General features: G+C 36.0%; 3 protein-coding genes across 3 annotated transcripts in view; 2 read left to right on the top strand and 1 right to left on the bottom strand.

Annotated features, from left to right (window-relative positions):
- Positions 1–5347, bottom strand: part of LOC110377853 (probable ATP-dependent RNA helicase DHX35) — a 46444-nt gene extending 41097 nt beyond the window's left edge. Inside the window, exons 1-2 of the mRNA XM_064042280.1 lie at positions 5103–5347; positions 3847–4115 (exon numbers count right to left, since the gene is read on the bottom strand). Coding sequence (XP_063898350.1) covers positions 3847–4115; positions 5103–5136 — 303 coding nt within the window. The 5' untranslated portion in view covers positions 5137–5347. The remainder of the gene's footprint in view (positions 1–3846; positions 4116–5102) is intronic.
- A 692-nt stretch (positions 5348–6039) lies between these two features.
- Positions 6040–7293, top strand: LOC110377856 (probable deoxyhypusine synthase). Its single transcript, XM_021336894.3, has one exon. It carries the CDS (start codon positions 6173–6175, stop codon positions 7286–7288), a length of 1116 nt encoding a protein of 371 aa, XP_021192569.3. The 5' UTR covers positions 6040–6172; the 3' UTR covers positions 7289–7293.
- An 835-nt stretch (positions 7294–8128) lies between these two features.
- LOC110377855 (tyrosine-protein kinase-like otk) overlaps positions 8129–17917 on the top strand; it is a 45616-nt gene continuing 35827 nt past the window's right edge. Inside the window, exons 1-2 of the mRNA XM_064042285.1 lie at positions 8129–8392; positions 17673–17699. Of these exons, the coding sequence (XP_063898355.1) occupies positions 8347–8392; positions 17673–17699 (73 nt within the window). The 5' untranslated portion in view covers positions 8129–8346. The remainder of the gene's footprint in view (positions 8393–17672; positions 17700–17917) is intronic.

Genomic DNA, 17917 nt, shown 5'->3' with positions numbered 1-17917 from the left:
ATTAAGTCAGTTAATTAATAAGGAACCCGGAACCCCATTGAAAAGCATAAGAGCTTACTTTTCTCACACTTATTTTACCAAATCCTTTTCTTTATAGGGATAAGAACAAGACACAAATTATTTCCATACTTTCAAAACCACAGCTAAAGTATTTTACAGATATTTGCCTAGATTACATTAAGACCTTCTACAAAATTATACCCTACGCAGACATATCATTTTACTTACGTAAACAATACTTACTTAGCAAGATTACATTGGCAAGTTGTTCCAAGCTCTTCAAACTGCCAAGTATTGTAAGTAATATGATACTCTGTATTATCAAGACATAGTTTATTTAGACCACTTGGTGTTTTCTCACGGGTAAATGGGTGGTTAACTTAGATATTAGAGCAGTTGCATTAAGTCATTCTAACTAAACTCTTTTGCAAAAAAAACGGGCATCTATGCGAAATCTTAGTTTTAAGGACTTTACGTGTATTTCAAAGGGTTTTAATGATTGTGGTATGTTTCTAGCATCAAAAGAGTTTGCCAAGCATGCGTGAGAGTGTATTCTAAATTTGAATTTTGTACAATTGCTAAGAAATTGGTTAAACCTTGTTTTGGACTAATTGCTGGCAGAAAGTTCGTCGGTGTTTTGAAAAGTTTTTGAAGTGATTTTCAGGAAAATGATAATGCAGTTTTAATTAATGATTAATGTACTTTTTAGTTACATCAAAACATTTTTGAAAAACTATTCGTATTTGATAAAATTTTCACCTGCTCTAAATGGGCTATACTGATGATTGGTGGTAATGTTAAGAGGTTCGGTATTCTAGTGTAAAGCGTTCCATTGTTTAGATATTGTACCCACGTGTTTTAAAATATCGCTTTTTCATAAATAAACACTACTTAGAAGAGTATCAGTACCTTTGGCTGCGACAAAACAAAATTAAAGTAAGCAGTGCCGATCACAACCCGTCTCCAAAAAAATCCATTAAAAAATACCAAATTTAGTGATAAATGTTAAAATTAACCACATGAAAAATGATGAGGAGGGTTAAAGCTATCTAAAAAGTCAAATTATTGCCTCGTTGAAGCTCTCGATAACTCCATATGTATCGGGTTACTAAACAACGATTTAGCTGAAAGGGAGTCAAGAATTCAAAATTATTGGCCAAACGTATGTTTCTTAAGAAATGAGCAGCTAGCCAATTATTGTTATGATTTAAGCAGGAAAGTGCTGTAGATGCCAGAAAATCTCGGTGTAGGCAAGTTTATTTAATAAAATATGCGTGGGATGAAAACACGCTATTTGAACGCTCAGACTCATAGATCTTCAGAGGTCTACGGAGTTTCCTAAGAGACGAGGTTGTTTAAAAATCAGTAATTACGAGACCTTAAGACCTCGTGCTCACAGTCTATGCGCTATTTTCTGTATTTTGTAGAATTTCAAGACTTTTAAAAATGTCAAAGTCTGATAGGAGACGAGTTGTGATGGGCACTGCTTACTTTAAATTGGTTTTATCGCAGCCAAAGGTACTGATACTCTTCTAAATAGTGTTTATTTATGAAAAAGCGATATTTTAAAACACGTGGGTACAATATCTAAACAATGGAACGCTTTACACTAAAATACCGAAGCTCTTAACATTACCACCAATCATTAGTATAGCCCATTTAGAGCAGGTGAAAATTTTATCAAATACGCATTGTTTTTCAAAAATGTTTTGATCTAACTAAAAAGTACATTAATCATTTATTAAAACTGCATTATCATTTTCCTGAAAATCACTTCAAAAACTTTTTAAAACACCGACGAACTTTCTGCCAGCAATTAGTCCAAAACAAGGTTTAACCAATTTCTTAGCAATTGTACAAAATTTAAATTTAGAATACACTCTCACGCATGCTCGGCTAACCCTTTTGATGCTAGAAACATACAACAATCATTAAAACCCTTTGAGATACACGCAAAGTCCTTAAAACTAAGATTTCGCATAGGTGCCCGTTTTTTTTGCAAAAGAGTGTATGTTCTTGTGATCATTTACCTGAAGCATTTATAGCAATTTTTATTTGAATTCGGCACAGTATGTTCTTTTTCCAAACTTCTATGTCATTACACAAGACCTTTCAAAAAAGTCACCCATCATTTCTTTGCTCGTCCTCTTTCTTTTTTTTTGCGAATTTGAGTTTGTCTTTCACCTTGACTACCCTGCAGGCCCAGGGTCGGTGGCCTGGAGAACGATAGTGGTTGGTCGCCATAGTCACACCCTCAGTCACGCAGATCCACAGAGACCAAGAAGAAGTTACGAATTCGTCCACTTAACAATTTTATTGCCAATTTCGAACAAAATCTATACCTACATACGAACAAGTCAATGAAATCAGACTTTGTAATCCTCTCTCGTAATTTCATGCCAAGCAATCGCTTTGAACCAAAGAAGCAATAGGACTATAAAATGCTCAGATCACGTATAGTTTACTACAGCTAACAATGATGCGTAGTTATTGACTCATTACACTTTGTTTCATAATATGAATACTAATCATACAATATTATGTATTACTAAATGACTGTTCGGAAGAGTATCCGGTGCCTACGACCGTGAAGCAGATATGCAGCTGAGTGCCGGAGCGACTGCCTATCTGACACCCACAACTATTATGTCCGTCATCGTATAGGTAGGTAGGTAGGATTACTTGTATGGGGCTAATATCAAAATAATTTTGGGCTAATATTAAACTCTATCTCTAGAAAACAACAGATAGAAAGTGTAAAAGTGTATTGGGCACGGCCGTAAATCGATAATCGAGAGATGTTGTTATGATAATAATTGAAGCGACTCGATTTAGATCTAGGTCTAAAACACAACACAACGCGTTTAGGTTCTAAAGCTTGCCCAACACTACCGAAAAATCAGCTTCTTTGATGACCCACTGACCTCGGATGCATCATCATCATCCTCCTGCCCTTATCCCAATTTTATTTGGGGTCGGCGCAGCATCTTTTCTTCTTCCATACTCTTCTATCTGCCGTCATCTCACAAGTAACATTCTTTCTTACCATATCTACTTTCACACAGTCCATCCATCGTTTCTTTGGTCTTCCTCTTCCACTATATCCGTCCACGTTCATACTCATCACCTTCCTCACAACATGACTCTGACACTGACTCTGACACAACATGACACTGACCTCGGATGCAGTGGCATAAAAATCGATAGAACAGGTAGTTCTCAATTTAGAAGTGATGAAGATGAAGTGAAACAACGTTTTCATAGTATCAATCAAGTATCTTTTACAAAACAAAAGGTAGATAGGCGCCTATTATTGTGTATGTATGTAGAATATTAAAACACTCAGTTAAGTATTGCTCTATCTAAAACGTTAGGAGTTTAAGTTCAGAGAGAGCATCAGTTGCTATGCAGATTTATAAGTAAGGCTGAATTGATGTATCTTTTACTTCACAGTAGATCATAACTAGTAAAAAGGATAAGCTCATCATCATCCTCCAAGCCTTTTTCCCAACTATGTTGGGGTCGGTCAGTTTAACAGGATGTAGCTGAGTACTAGTGCTTTACAAGGAGGCGACTGCACTATCTGACCCCCTCAACCCAGTTACACAGGCAAGCTAAAAGGGATAAGCTACCACCTCTGTATATTATGTAGAATGGGTAATATTTAACTTTTACATAAATATCATCATTCATCCTCCTGCCTTATCCCAATTTTATTTCACACAGCATGTTTTCTCATATTATCTCTGCATTACTCTAAGGTTCACTGTAGAGAATGCCTGTGGCATTAAGTCCGCCTGTGTAATGCTATGTTGCATATAGTTAAATAAATTAATAACGACTTACCTGAGGCACTTGCGTAGACTTCCCGCATCCTGTTTCACCGATCAGCACCAGCGTTTGATACCGCTCCAGAAGATACAAAATATGGTTTCGGTACTGAAACACTGGTAACCTCTGCCGCTGAGCGTCCAACGGTAGATGATGATACCGATTGTAAACGAATGATGTTCTAGAGTCATTGTCGACTGATAATGCGGCATCTACGTTAGGATTAACCAGTGTTTCAATAACCCCATCTTTGTTTCTTGTCGGGTAGAGGGTTTCATCTTCACCTGTATACAAAATACTAATATGTAGGTAAGCCATTTTGAATTATTTAAAAAAAGGAATGTCTGCCGAGCCTTTTCCGAACTATGTTGGGTTCGGGTTACGGTGTAACTGGATGCAGCAAAGTTATATGAATGGAAAACTGAACTATTTCATTGGCTGCCAAAAAACCAATGGCAGAAAGATATTGTTGTTGGCAAGGAATCTTATGAACGTGGACGGATATAGTGGAAGAGGAAGACCAAAGAAATGATGAATGGATTGTGTGAAAGTAGATATGGTAAGAAAGAATGTTACTTATGAGATGAAAGCAGATAGAAGAGTATGAAAGGAGAAAACATTCTGTGCCGACACCAAATAAAGTTGGGATAAGGGCAGGAGGATGATGGCAAGGAATCTTCAGTAAAGATATTCTATGAAAGAAAACTTATATACTTATTAGAATCCATTATACTAATGAGCTGCCCAAGCAAAACTAATAGTATTGTAGCATAGCACGGCAAACTATCATATTGAGCCACCATTTTGAAAATGCAATATATCTACCTGTGTCTATCTGAAGTCTGCAGTTATTTTGTCCCTAGCATTTGTGAAAAATATTTAATTCAAGCGGAAAAACAATGAAAATAAGTTAACACTAACTATAAAATACTCAATATGTGAGAAAAACTAGATGAATTATTTGCAGATAGTTTTTCAGGTAAAAATGGCCAATACCAAATTTGATTTTCAAATAATTCTTTCGAAAAGAGCTCCAGAGCGTAAAACTAAACACTTTTTGTTGGTTGCCGGCAAAAATCAAAGAGATTTTTCAATTTTATTATAGTTAAAGTACGTTTAAACTTGAAGCACTTACCTGCTAGACAAAGGACTAGACTGAACTGAAAGACCCCACCCTAAAATGTAGCCTGAAATTGTGCTTATAGCTATGTACTACTGAAAATATAGTCAGTCGTATAATATAGTAACCTTTAGAGAAAATTATGATTTACCTGGCTTTATGAACCTCGGCCGCTGCCCCAACATTGTCAAATTATAAAAACAACACTTTTCACTGCAATTAAGACGAAATTAATGATGTATGTGAACAGTTTTTCTATTTATTTACATTTTAAATTCACGAAGTATTCTACAAAATGCATTACTTCACTTTGTGATTGATTGATTTTTTGTGGCTCTGGCCAGGTAATAATTCGAATTTCTAGCATGTCGTATAGTCTTGTCTTTGTTTAGCTACTGTCAGAACATGAAATGAAAGATGTCAAGAATTGCACTACGAATGCATCAAGCTTGGAACGCGGTCGCGCTGTTGCGTTCAGAAAATCAATAAAATCACCGGCCGCTCCCGGTGACATTTTAATAATCGTTTTGAAGTATGTATACCCAAAGTTATAAAAGTTCGTCTTGGTCAATTTATTTATTTATTCCATTGAGATGACTAGCTCAGGAGTCTTCTCTAGTATCAGTATCACGCGCTAAGCTCGTTATTCAAACAGAATCCTTTTTCTTTCTCGGGATTTTAAAATCTGCACCCGTAGAAAACAACAACTTTCCTCACTTGTTAGACAAAGAAGAAGTATTTTTCATATTTATTATATGAATGGGTTGGACATGGAATGCAAACAAATGGTTAATTTTCATTATATAGTTCATTTTAGGGTTACTAAAAAAATATATTCTTCCGTGTGGCTAGTAGTAGTGGCTGGTAGATTTGTAGGCGTAGGGTGTCGGACTCAGGACTCTTACTGACAGACTGATAACCAAATGGTTCCACTGCTCAGAATAGTGTTAACCCGTCCCCTCGGGTCCTCGTCATTATTTAAATAAGCTTTTTTGCTGTTTTAATTAAATAGCGGATAATAAATATACTTCCGAAGAAATTACTAAACGTATTTACTTGACAACTAACAACTGTCAGCTTTTCAATATGACTCTGACTGACATTGAAAAACAAACTGAGTTTGACGTTTTAATTAGTCGTAAAAACATTGAAGAAAACTGAATTTTCCGTCTACTCTTTTACATTATTATGCTATTTTAGTCCGTATTGCTTATTATAATTATGGATATAACTTCACCTGTCTGCAAGCCGAGCAATCTCGCTCCAAATGTCGCTGTAAACGCAGTTTTGCTGCCAAGTCAAGAGCTGCCTGCTGAAACACCCATCGTCTCAGGTTACGATTGGGAAAATGGAACCGATTACAACAAAATACTCGAGAGCTTCACCAGATCAGGTTTCCAAGCCACAAACTTCGGAAACGCTGTCCAAGAAATCAACAAAATGCTAAAATGTCGCTCTGTACCGTTAACTGAAGAAACTAGTGACCCCTACGAAGAAGATATATTTATAAAGAAGAAGACGAACTGCACTATATTTCTGGGATACACTTCTAACATGATATCGTCGGGACTGCGTGATACGCTGCGCTTTTTGGTGAAGAACAAGCTGGTAGACTGTGTGGTCACAACTGCTGGTGGGATAGAAGAAGATTTTATAAAATGCCTCGCGCCCACATATGTTGGTGACTTCAATTTGAGCGGGAAAATGTTGAGAACTCGCGGCATTAACAGGATTGGTAACTTATTAGTGCCAAATGATAATTATTGTAAGTTCGAGGAGTGGGTCACACCATTACTGAATGAAATGCTAGATGAGCAGATGCAAAATGGTACTGTCTGGTCTCCTTCACGGATTATAGCTAGACTAGGCGAGAAGATAAATGATGAGAGCTCAGTATGCTACTGGGCTTGGAGGAACAACATCCCAATATTCAGTCCTGCGTTAACCGACGGCTCTTTAGGAGACATGATGTATTTCCACTCATACAAGCGGCCAGGACTTATCATAGATATTTTAGGTGATCTAAGGAGGCTGAATACAATGGCTGTCAAGGCCAACAATACGGGTATGATTATATTAGGAGGTGGTGTGATTAAACACCACATTTGTAATGCAAACTTAATGAGGAATGGAGCTGATTTTGCAGTATACATAAATACTGCTAGTGAGTTTGATGGAAGTGACGCTGGTGCAAGGCCTGATGAAGCCGTATCTTGGGGCAAGATCAGACCAAATGCAACGCCGGTAAAACTGTATGCGGATGCAACTTTAGTTTTTCCGCTGATTGTCGGGCAGACCTTTGCAAAGTATCACTTTAGCAATAAAAAGAATGTTTAATTTTATTTTTGGCTTTCATTGTACCTTTCACAATTAGTAAAAAATCTAAAAGACATCATAAGATAATAATAGAAAAGTAGATACATAATTAAAGAAGTAAAATATGAATTACCCTTATCTTTCAATACAATGCATTATGTGTGTAAACAGATATAAAAGTGTACTAACAAGCATAATAACAATGTTATCTGTAATCAAATATTTACTGATTGGTTGTATAATGCTGCAATTTATTAGACATTACACTCTCAATCTATTGAAATACGTACGTGCATTATTCAGCTATGTTTTAATTAAAATTCAGATAGCCATTGCCACATCTGGTATGTATGCATAAAACATCTTTCTTTCCATTACTCTACCTCGTCAGGAAAGATGTAAATGATTACTTGTACTCATCGGTAATATTATTTGATTTCTCTTCTCCAAATTCTATTGGGTATTTTTCTATGGAACTCTTAGTGCCATCTAGTGTTGAGTAGCTGCACTAAAACATCCACTACTATCTGTTATAGAGTAGCGATAATGTAATACTCCCGATTATGCTGCCATCTGCAGGGATGTAGTCAAACTACGTTGCAAGTATGATGATTTTTTGGATATATTTGATCTTTTCTAGCTTAGAAAATAATAGCATTAATATTCAGATATTAAAAATATGTAAAAATTGATTTTATTGTTAATCAATTATTTATTTTAAATTAATAGTAAGGTTTCCTGAGCAAGACGGTGTGAATGAACTGTCAAATATGCAATGAAGTTAGCCGCTGTCTGGAATCCCTCAATTGTATTAGTGTGCGTCCGTGAACAGCTTTTGTTAAAATGTGTGCTGTCTGTGAAAGCGGCTTTGAAGCTTCGTCCTCCGACCGAGTTCGTCAACTTTGTTCATCGTGTTCGCGGCGCCCGGCCGGTCGTGGCCCTTACATATTGTTTACATCTACATTCTCACTACCAAACATGCCTGCCTAACATAATTTAAACAAAAAATGGACGTGTTCAAGTTACAAAACGAATATCATTAGCAAGTGTTGCAATTTTATGTGATAAAGTGCGTTAAAATGTGCGTGATTCGTTCGTTTTTGCTGGTTATGCTCCTTCTATCCGGTAAGTCGCATCCTTTGAGCCCTTTGGTGGGCTATTTATAGGTCCTTACGGTCATTCCGTGCAGATATTAATGGGAATTTGTTAGAATACATAATTTGTTGCACGTTTCTGTGGAAGCCGACACGCTTTGATGTTGACAGTGTGCGGACGTTCCGAGAATGCCTTTGCCTCGTTTGATGTTATGAACGGAGACGCGTGTTTTTATGGTTCGGTTTGAATTTGGAATACCGATTGTTTAGTTTTAACATATCCCTTGTCAGTGGTCGTTTTGTCTTCACTCTTGTTTCATTTACATAGACTTATCTATTCTTGAATTTTGTAGTAAAACAGTACTTCGTATTGGAAAACAATAACTAATTCATGCACTAGGTATCCTGCAGCCCCGGATCTAGGGGGGGGCAAGCCGGGGCCTGTGCCCCGGGCGGCAAATTCAGGGGGCGGCAAAATCATGCGCCTGCCAAATTCACACTTCACAGACCAATGGACTACTCATCATTTATTTAACTTTGACCACGGAATAAATAATAGCACGAGTACAGCATTTTCATGGCCATATCAACTTGACCGATACCCCTGCACCACTGCACGAACATTTATTAGGTACTCACGAGGCGAAGTTTTAGCAAACTAAAAATGACTAAAAATCATTTGCATCTATGAGCCAGGAACGCTTATCGCATATATTTATTTTTATTTTAAATCCTACATCTCAGATTACTGTAATGGTTACCTACAGCGCCATCTTAACCTATGGTGCAGGGTGTGCGCATGACCCGGGCGCCTTGCTCGGTGTCAGGGGCGCCGCGGGACGCCCCACCACCAGGAAATTTCGATGAAATTACACCCGTTTGATAAGGAAGTTCCACATTGTATCACGATACTGACAAGCAAAGTTCCTAAAAAAGTCGCCTTCGCTTCGTTTGATTGATGATTTTGATTATTTTTTACTTTTAACATCCTCCAACTAAGTGAAAAAATTCTTGCTCGCTACGCTCGCAGCTAAATGACAACGCGGCTGTTTTTCTGGTTGTTTATTATTTTTATTGATCATGGATTCGGTCTCTAATCACGTTTTCTTTTTATTTGTTCATAATTCCCAGTTTAATTTGTGAGTCTTCAAACAAATAATTTAAAAAAACTCGCGCTCGCTACGCTCGCGGCTTCTTGTTGCTTTACAGTGTCCTTGGTCAGGTATGTTTGTGTCACAGGCTCAAAAAATTTCGCGCTCGCTTTGCTCGCGCAATATCATACATGCATTACCTTAATGACTTCATAAGTCAAGTCCACGCTGCCTTACCTTTTATATAAGTCAAATGTAGTAGAAAATATATTTATGGAGTCCTCAAAAACAAAAAAGTTTGCGCTGCGCTGCTTCCGCCTGCTTGTTACAGCGCGTTTTAAAACTAATTAACCTTTTGTGTCCCAAATTAAAAAATTTGCGTGCTCGCTTCGCTCGCGCTACTTTTTACAATTGCATTGTTCTGTCTCCTCTTTCATAACTTAAACCGCCAACAGTTTGAGCCTACAATGAATTGGACACATTTTTTAAAGTCCTTTACCTACCAAATAGTGCACTTCATTCGAACGTTCTTATTTTGTTCCTTGTAACTACTCTAAGGTACTTCAATACATAGGTGGCGCTTGGGTGATGATTGCACCCAGGCGCTACATGAGCTAGAGACGGCCCTGCCTGCCTGCCTACATATTGATAGCTAAAATTATATGGATGGTAAAGGTGAAAATAAACATAAGTAGGTAGGCGGGGCGGCATTTTTCAGATTTTGCCCCGCCTAAAAAAAATTGAAGATCCGGGGCTGGTATCCTGCCATATTCCTAGTACAGTGTAAGTACCTATCTTATCGTCCATAATGCTATCTATACAGCCCATCTAGTTGCACGATATAAAATTGATCATAAAACCTGATAAAACTCAAAGTTACTTTAATTGATACCTAATTAAGCAGAAAAAGGACTGGGCTCTTGATCTTATCATTCTTTTAACAGATACAAAACAAAATTTTGGCAGAAATGTGAACATATTTTTATTTTCTTTCATAAAATTCTTGGTATTTGACTTACAGGAAGAAGTGGTGTGTTGATCAATAATGTTATGGTTGTGACAGACACTACAAACACAAAACATTGTATCCATTCAGAGGCATAATGAGAATATGTATGCTGTAAATGCCTTTGCTAGTTTGGAATGTTATCTAGACAATTTCTTATTTATGACTAATTTATTTTTTTAGTTCAATCTTCTTGTTATGCACTTAAGCACTTAATATTTCCCTATCTAGCTATTGGATAATACAATATTATAATATGTTCTGTCATTTCAAGAATGTTGTACCTATTATTTTATCAAAAGTATACATACTTCTTTACGTTATGTCATTAATATTTTGAACATAAAAAAGTAAAATCAGGCACTAATATCTGGACTGAATCATCAATTTGTTTTCGAAAATATTTCTTAGCGACAAACTTAACTTTTATATAAGTTAACACGGGTTGATGAACTTTATCTTAAGTGATTCATTACTTAATTATCTTAATGCATTTGTGCCTTAAAACAAGTTACCTGTTGATAAATCCTCATTATGTATCTACAATATTATCTACCTATTGTTTACAGGTTAAGAGTTTGTTTGTGTGCTTGAACAGGCTAATCTTAATAACTACTGGTCAGAGTTGAAAAAATATATCTCAAATTAGTTTATCAAAGTAAAGATGACTTTTTGTATTTGCATCCCCTTTCTGAATGATTAATGAATAAAACCAATAATTTGATACCTACCTACAATAAGATATTTAAAAAAATCTCTTCAACCTTATTAAGAAGAATGCACTAATTATTACAAATTCCTGCCCACATGGATTCCTCCATTTTGCCAAATATATGTTTAATTATTGCATTTTTTGTTTCGGCCCTTCAGGTAGCCACTCCGCCCACGGCGCCTGTGCCAATATACAGATACAGACAGAAGTACCATTTTACATTGAAAGTTTTTGGTAAAGCATACTTTGTTATGTAGTGACTTCTATAGCGCAATATTCGAAGTAAAAACACATTCAAAGATACATTCGTGAAGGCATGGTTACCCTTATTAAAATTGAAAAAAAAAAAACCATAACATCGCGTTTGTTGTATGGCCTCTGAACATGTTTATGTATTTACTATTTTTATAGTGGCGACAGAAATTCATATGCGAAAATTTCACGGTTTTAGCTCTCACGGTTCATGAGATACCTACACCGTAATGATTGAAAAATGTAGGTACGGACGTAGAGCGAAGTTTTAGCAGTAGTCCCGTTTTTATCCTTTGAGTGCATAATAATATGTATAAACGCAAAAAAACAATACGGATAAACTGCATCTCTTTCGAAGACTTTCAGAATAAAATTTTATTAAATCCTCAAGCTATATTTTTCTTCGACTTTGTAAAGTCCATGATCCTTCTGTGACTATCACTGTGGCTTGTCTCTTCCTAGTGGTTCAATCATCACCGCGGGAGACGAAACCAATTATAACTATCGTTATAGTTGCAATGATTTATGGCAAACCTTTGTAATTAAATTTTAATTATATTGGCATAACGTTTTTGTGGAAAATTCATTTTTAAGAAAACAATATTTGTAGGTAGCTGGTAATGTGCATGAATTTCGATAAAAAAAAGCTGAGAAATTGGCTATGTTGCTTGAACACGGTAATTTCAATAAATGGTCCGATTTCAAAATCCAATTTTTCTGCTTTTCATCCGGGAGCAGGAAATAGTTTTCTCGGGACGCGGAGAAACTGCGGGGAACAGCTAGACTAAAAATATAGGCTTTATAAACCTACCTAGGTACCTAAAGTAGGGACAAAAACCTACTTACTCTAATTAAATGGTTTCTTTCATTCACAATTACAAAACGATTTGTCACCAAGCTTTTTACCCGACTGCGCCTGTAGTGGGTTACGTTTTTGTTCACACTATTACGTTTCAATTCAGATAGAAATTGCGGCATCTTGAAGAAAACCCGTTGTTTCCAGTTCAACTTGACTTAACACTTGGTATTTTTAACTATGTCTTTACCTATTTGTTTTCCTTGGCTTTGTAGGTAAGTCGATTTTTACATATTTATTTGAAAATAAAGAACTAAATGCTGACAGTAAATTATACCTACTAGAATCGAAGTCAAATCAATTAGAAGTTCAATGTTGGACATTCCACAGATCTTACGAAGTTAGTGTCGAATTTTCGCATGAAAATCTTATTATTAGTCTGTATTTCTAATCGTGTTTTCTTTCAAAGAAATGGTCATGTTTATTTTTATAAATCAAAATCACAGGGCTGAACTAATAACTAAAGTGTCAAGATTCACCAAGAGATGTTTGAGAGCATGTAGTTCTATTCAAACTCTGCAAGTAATTTTACAAGAAAAGTCTAGAGTAACCCTATTTAAGTAAAATGTAACCCTTTCCCACTTCACGCCCACACAAAACAAAAGGAGGCTGGCTAAATTAGTCTGATTACCAACTCACTATACAGTATACATCCCTAATACGGATAAGCAATCAAGAAATCGTGCCTAACAAAGTCAGATTGTAGAAAACAAGTAAAAACTCAGGGTTGCCACCCCTCCGAACCCCTGGTAGGGGCGCGTTACTATAAAACCCGACATATTTACGAGTTTTGTCTCCCCCCACTCTAGTTTGTCTGTGGTTTAAGTTGACGAGTGATGGCGAATTGCTAACTTGAAAAATAATTCAAATAAACGTGCGCAATCCTTACGTTATTAATGTTTTAAATACGAAAGTTACACTGTCTACCTGTCAGTCTGTCTAACCGGCTTTCAGGCCAAAATAAATCAATTTAAATACAATTGGTTGGTGCACAGATAGTAAAGAGCCTAAAAAATAAAATATTTACGGTATTTTTTATGCAGATGCGGGACATAATTCTTACGAGTCACGGGTGTGGACACACAGGGAAGAACTAATAGGATAATAATTGCATGAACATGTACTTTAGGGTGTCCCAAGACATAAGGGGGATTTTTTTTTTCTCGAATTCAAATACGCATACCCTCTAATTTTTTTCGGTTTGACCTCATTATCTCCTATAATAAATATTATCTCGATCAGACAGTGGTAACCCGTGCCGACTTAATGCCAAAGTTTTCACATGAAAATTTGTACTGACTTACTATGGAGAAATTTAGATCTTAATTATTATTACAAAAAATAAACCTTGAATACATCCCAATAATGTTTTATCTTCTCATATACATTAAAAAATAATGTCATTGTTAAAATTTTCATTTTAAAGTAGTTTTTTTACAGTCAGGATAAATTTTCCGATGTTCTAGGACTGTACCTAACAATAATTGTTTTTGTTCCTCATGTACTGTGATTAATCAATAAAAGTCTTGCATGAACTTTACCGATCTTTCGGCGACATCGGTCACTAACTCTCAGTGCTGAAACTTTGGCTTTTTGATACGAAGCATTATTTGACTAGAAGGTAGGACACATTCATGTAGAAAACTGTCATTATATTTTAAGGCAATCGATCAAAGAACTCGCTTTTTGCTGAAATGAAGTTAGAGGTGATTTTGTCATACAACGTACCGTAAAGATCTTCTTTTGAAAAAAAAATGTAACCAAAGACAAAATAACCCCTGAAAAACGATACATCCAATCGTTTTTCAAGAGTTATTTGCCTTTGCTTCTCTGAGGCACGCGCTTTCTGTAACTAACTGTAGGTCGGCTGCTCTCCTGGCTGTCATTTGACATCTTGGACAGTCGTTTCGGGTAGTCAGAAGCCAATAAGTCTGACACTAGTCTTATCAAAGGGGTATTGGGTTGCTGGGTAACTGGGTTGAGAAGTCAGATAGGCAGTCGCTCCTTGTAAAACTCTAGTACTCAGCTGAATCCGGCAAGACTGGAAGCCGACCCCAACATAGTTGGGAAAAGGCTCGGGACATGATGATTTATTCTTATTAATCAAAATCAAATAAATTACATATCTAAGTTGCTGAAAAAGTCGTGATAGCGTTGCTTAAAAACATCTTGTGTCTTTTGTCCCTCCAAACTTGATACAAGGTGACGAGTTTCGTCACACAATTAGACAAAGATTTAGTTGGAATACGCGCTTTTTCCCAGTAGATAATATAATGCATTCGCGACTAGTAAGATTTACGTTTTCATTCACAATTAAATTAATTTCCCGAATATCACAACATAGTACACAACAAAGTCGCTTTTTCTGTCCCCGTGTCCCGTTGTAAGCTTACCTAATTCTTTAAAACTACGCAACCGATTTTCATGCGGCTTTCTCTAATAGATAGAGTGATTAAAGAGGAAGGTTTACATGTATAATAACACACATTAAATAGTGCAAAAATACTGTTATTCCGTGCGAAGCCGGAGCGGGTCGCTAGTTGTACAATGAAACTGCCAGAACTTGTCCATTAGACGGAAGTTTTGAGCCCGTCATTTCATGTTTTAGGTCCCCTAATGAAAAATATACTCTTTTTATAACTGCGTAAGTCTAGTGACATGTTGGCTGTTTGAAAACAATGATTCGATCACTAAATAACAAGAAATCACAAGCACATCGACGAGTTAGATCGCGTTAGTCTTAGAGAGCAAGTATGACATACATTCAAATGTAAGTCGGCACGGGTTACCGTGGTCCTACCACCATAAAATTTTATTTATAATAGTTTTGGACCAAAAGGAAAAAAATAGGAGGGTATGCGTTAAAAAAAAATGACTTTGATTTTTTTGGGACACCCTAATGTACTTGTATATTTAATTACGAAAATAGCTCCAGATAAAAACATCTCCCAAACAATCAAAGCCCCTGTATTACCATTACTAAATTGTATTCAGAATCATAACATAGATCGATCCCTGAATAAATACTGCACTCTTCGATAATAATGAAATTCTTACTTCATCAATTTTCAATAGAAAAGAAAAATTCAGAATTTCTCACTTCGCTTATTATTTGAGCCGCGAACAAAACCATAGGAAAATCGCTTCGTCCTTAATCTAAATACGACTTTATTATTCATGAGTTAAAGTTGATATTCGAATGGATCCATACTTGATACATCGGTAGGTTCACAACGTGTAATGGTGCGCTGAGGTATTTTTTTTCTGTGTGCAGAATGAATATTTTTAAATTTTATTTCAAGCCAGGTAGTGCGGAATGCTAAATACTGCTTGGTAAAAAATATGAAATAAAAAAAATATGTATGTGGAATAGTTTTCGAGGCCTTCGCAGTTCGTTAAATCTACAAGTTCATATACAATGGAGTTTTGCTGTGCTTTTTTTTTGTAAAAAAAAAATGAAAAATACAAGTTTGTTTTTCACAGTTTTATCACATCCTGAAAAAACAACACAAACCAGGATGAATACTGTACCACGTTCTTTCTATATTTGCAAAATATTTGAATCTCAAAATTCATCGTAATTGGTTTAGCCGTTTACCCGTGAAAACGTAAACACGGTTTTTCATTCACGGCATTTATTATAAGAATTGGCAAGAATGAAGAACTTTGTCTCAAGAGGTGGTAACTCCCAACATTTGATATTGAACTTTATTTCTAAGCTCATTAGGTCTATTATCCCTTGATGCTTATCTGGTGGTTATAATTCCAGGGTATGTTACATCTGGCCTCCCCTAACCACCTACGTTGTAAGAAGTTATGACTTTCTGTCTCCATTCTATGACATAGTACTTCAGTGTGTTGGAGGGTTGAAAAGCCTCCTGTTTTCTTTAAGTAAAAATAGTTTGAAATAGTAACTAATTAGGAGTGCAAATTTTATTTACTGACTTCAAAAAAAGGGGGCTCAATTAGTTTGTATGTTTTATTCTCTATGAAATACTCGATAATTTCACGAAATCTTCACATTTCTCGAAATGTCGTCTGAGCATACGGAAACCCCATGAAAATGCAACTCCGATATGCATAATAATACATAATCAAATAATAATATAATAATACATCATCATCTGATCAGCCCTTTTATCATCGCACTGCTTGCTGCGGCCTCCTCTCACACGGAGAAGGAGCGTTAATCACTGCGTTTGCTCAATTCGGGATGGCTCTTCTTCATCTTTAATCCGTTATTGGTCTCCAAGATATACTTAGAAGGTACATACAAACATAGAAAAGTTGCATTGGTACTTACCTGACCTGGAATCGAACACACATTCATACTTGACAGGTTGGTTCTTTACCCACTAGGACACCGCGACAGCTTAATTCTAATAATACATATCCCAAGTAAATCTCCCAGGAGTGCGCAACAATTTATGTTCTTAGCTTTAATCCCTTAATTAACTGTAATAAATGTTCATTACCATTTCTACATAAACGTATATACAGACAGACAGTTACAGTTAAAGTTAGTTTATGTCTTACCATCACATTTTACGACAACTATATAATTTTATGTAGCTGTGGATTCACCTATTTTTTTTTTTTTTAATTTTTAATGGCATGGCGTTCTAGCCTTTGTGCCAATGGATTCACCTAAGTATGTATTGTACATAGACAAAATAGTCATCATCCTCCTAGTCTTTTTCCAACTATATTGGGGTAGGCTTCCAGTCTAACCGAATGCAGCTGAGTACCAGTGTTTTACAAGGAGCGACTGCCCTATCTGACTTCCTCCCCCACCAATCAATTTTTTTTACAAAATTTACATATCATTTATTAAAAGCGATTTTCTCACTGGTCGCAAAATACACTTAAGTGCACGAAACTCGGATCAAAAATTCCTCGTACATAAATTATAATTAAAAACACACATGACAGCTGTCAAGTAGTAAACTTGACAACTTCGCCGCAGTGGCCACGAGCCATACTTGGGAAAACGCAATTAAAACGCCGGTGCCACGCTAACGAATCGCAGCGCGGTTGACGTTAAGTGTTGGGTGAACTAGCGTTAGCAAAGTAAACATTTTCGCGGTATTTTTGAGGTGTTTATGTTGGTTTTCGAAATGCAAATTGCTTTGCTTATACATTAGGATGCCATATAAGCTAGCTTAAAGGCTTTTTATCCGAGTACACGGATGAAACCGCTGGTGTAAGCTACTTTTAGTACAAACAAAAGCACTGATGTCTATTTTCGTTCACTCACGTTATTGAATCAGACTCCCTAATTAAAACTTTTCACACGTAAATTATCTGAGTTTTACCCACATTTGCTAAAATCCACAAAACTCTCAGCCTGATTTTGCCTGAAGTCAGATAATAAAAACTGATTATTTGTTTCAGATTTTGAACAGTCATTTGGAGCAGATGGTAAGTTTTTCAATCCTTTCATTATTAAACTTTTAACGCTGGCCTAATTGAATAAACCTACTAAATAAATTATAAAAAAAAACATTATCAATTATTGCGACAAAACAAATTGTTCTTTTTTTAAAGAAATGTTTTTAAAATAACTTTAGTTTTTTGTTCTTTTCTATAATATTCTGACGAAAAAGCGTCCTAAAAAGTTGTAGGTCCTAAGTAAGTTG

This window comes from Helicoverpa armigera, chromosome 28, assembly GCF_030705265.1.
Source record: "Helicoverpa armigera isolate CAAS_96S chromosome 28, ASM3070526v1, whole genome shotgun sequence".
NCBI classification, from domain to species: Eukaryota; Metazoa; Arthropoda; class Insecta; order Lepidoptera; family Noctuidae; genus Helicoverpa; species Helicoverpa armigera.
This window is presented reverse-complemented; position numbering and strand designations above follow the sequence as displayed.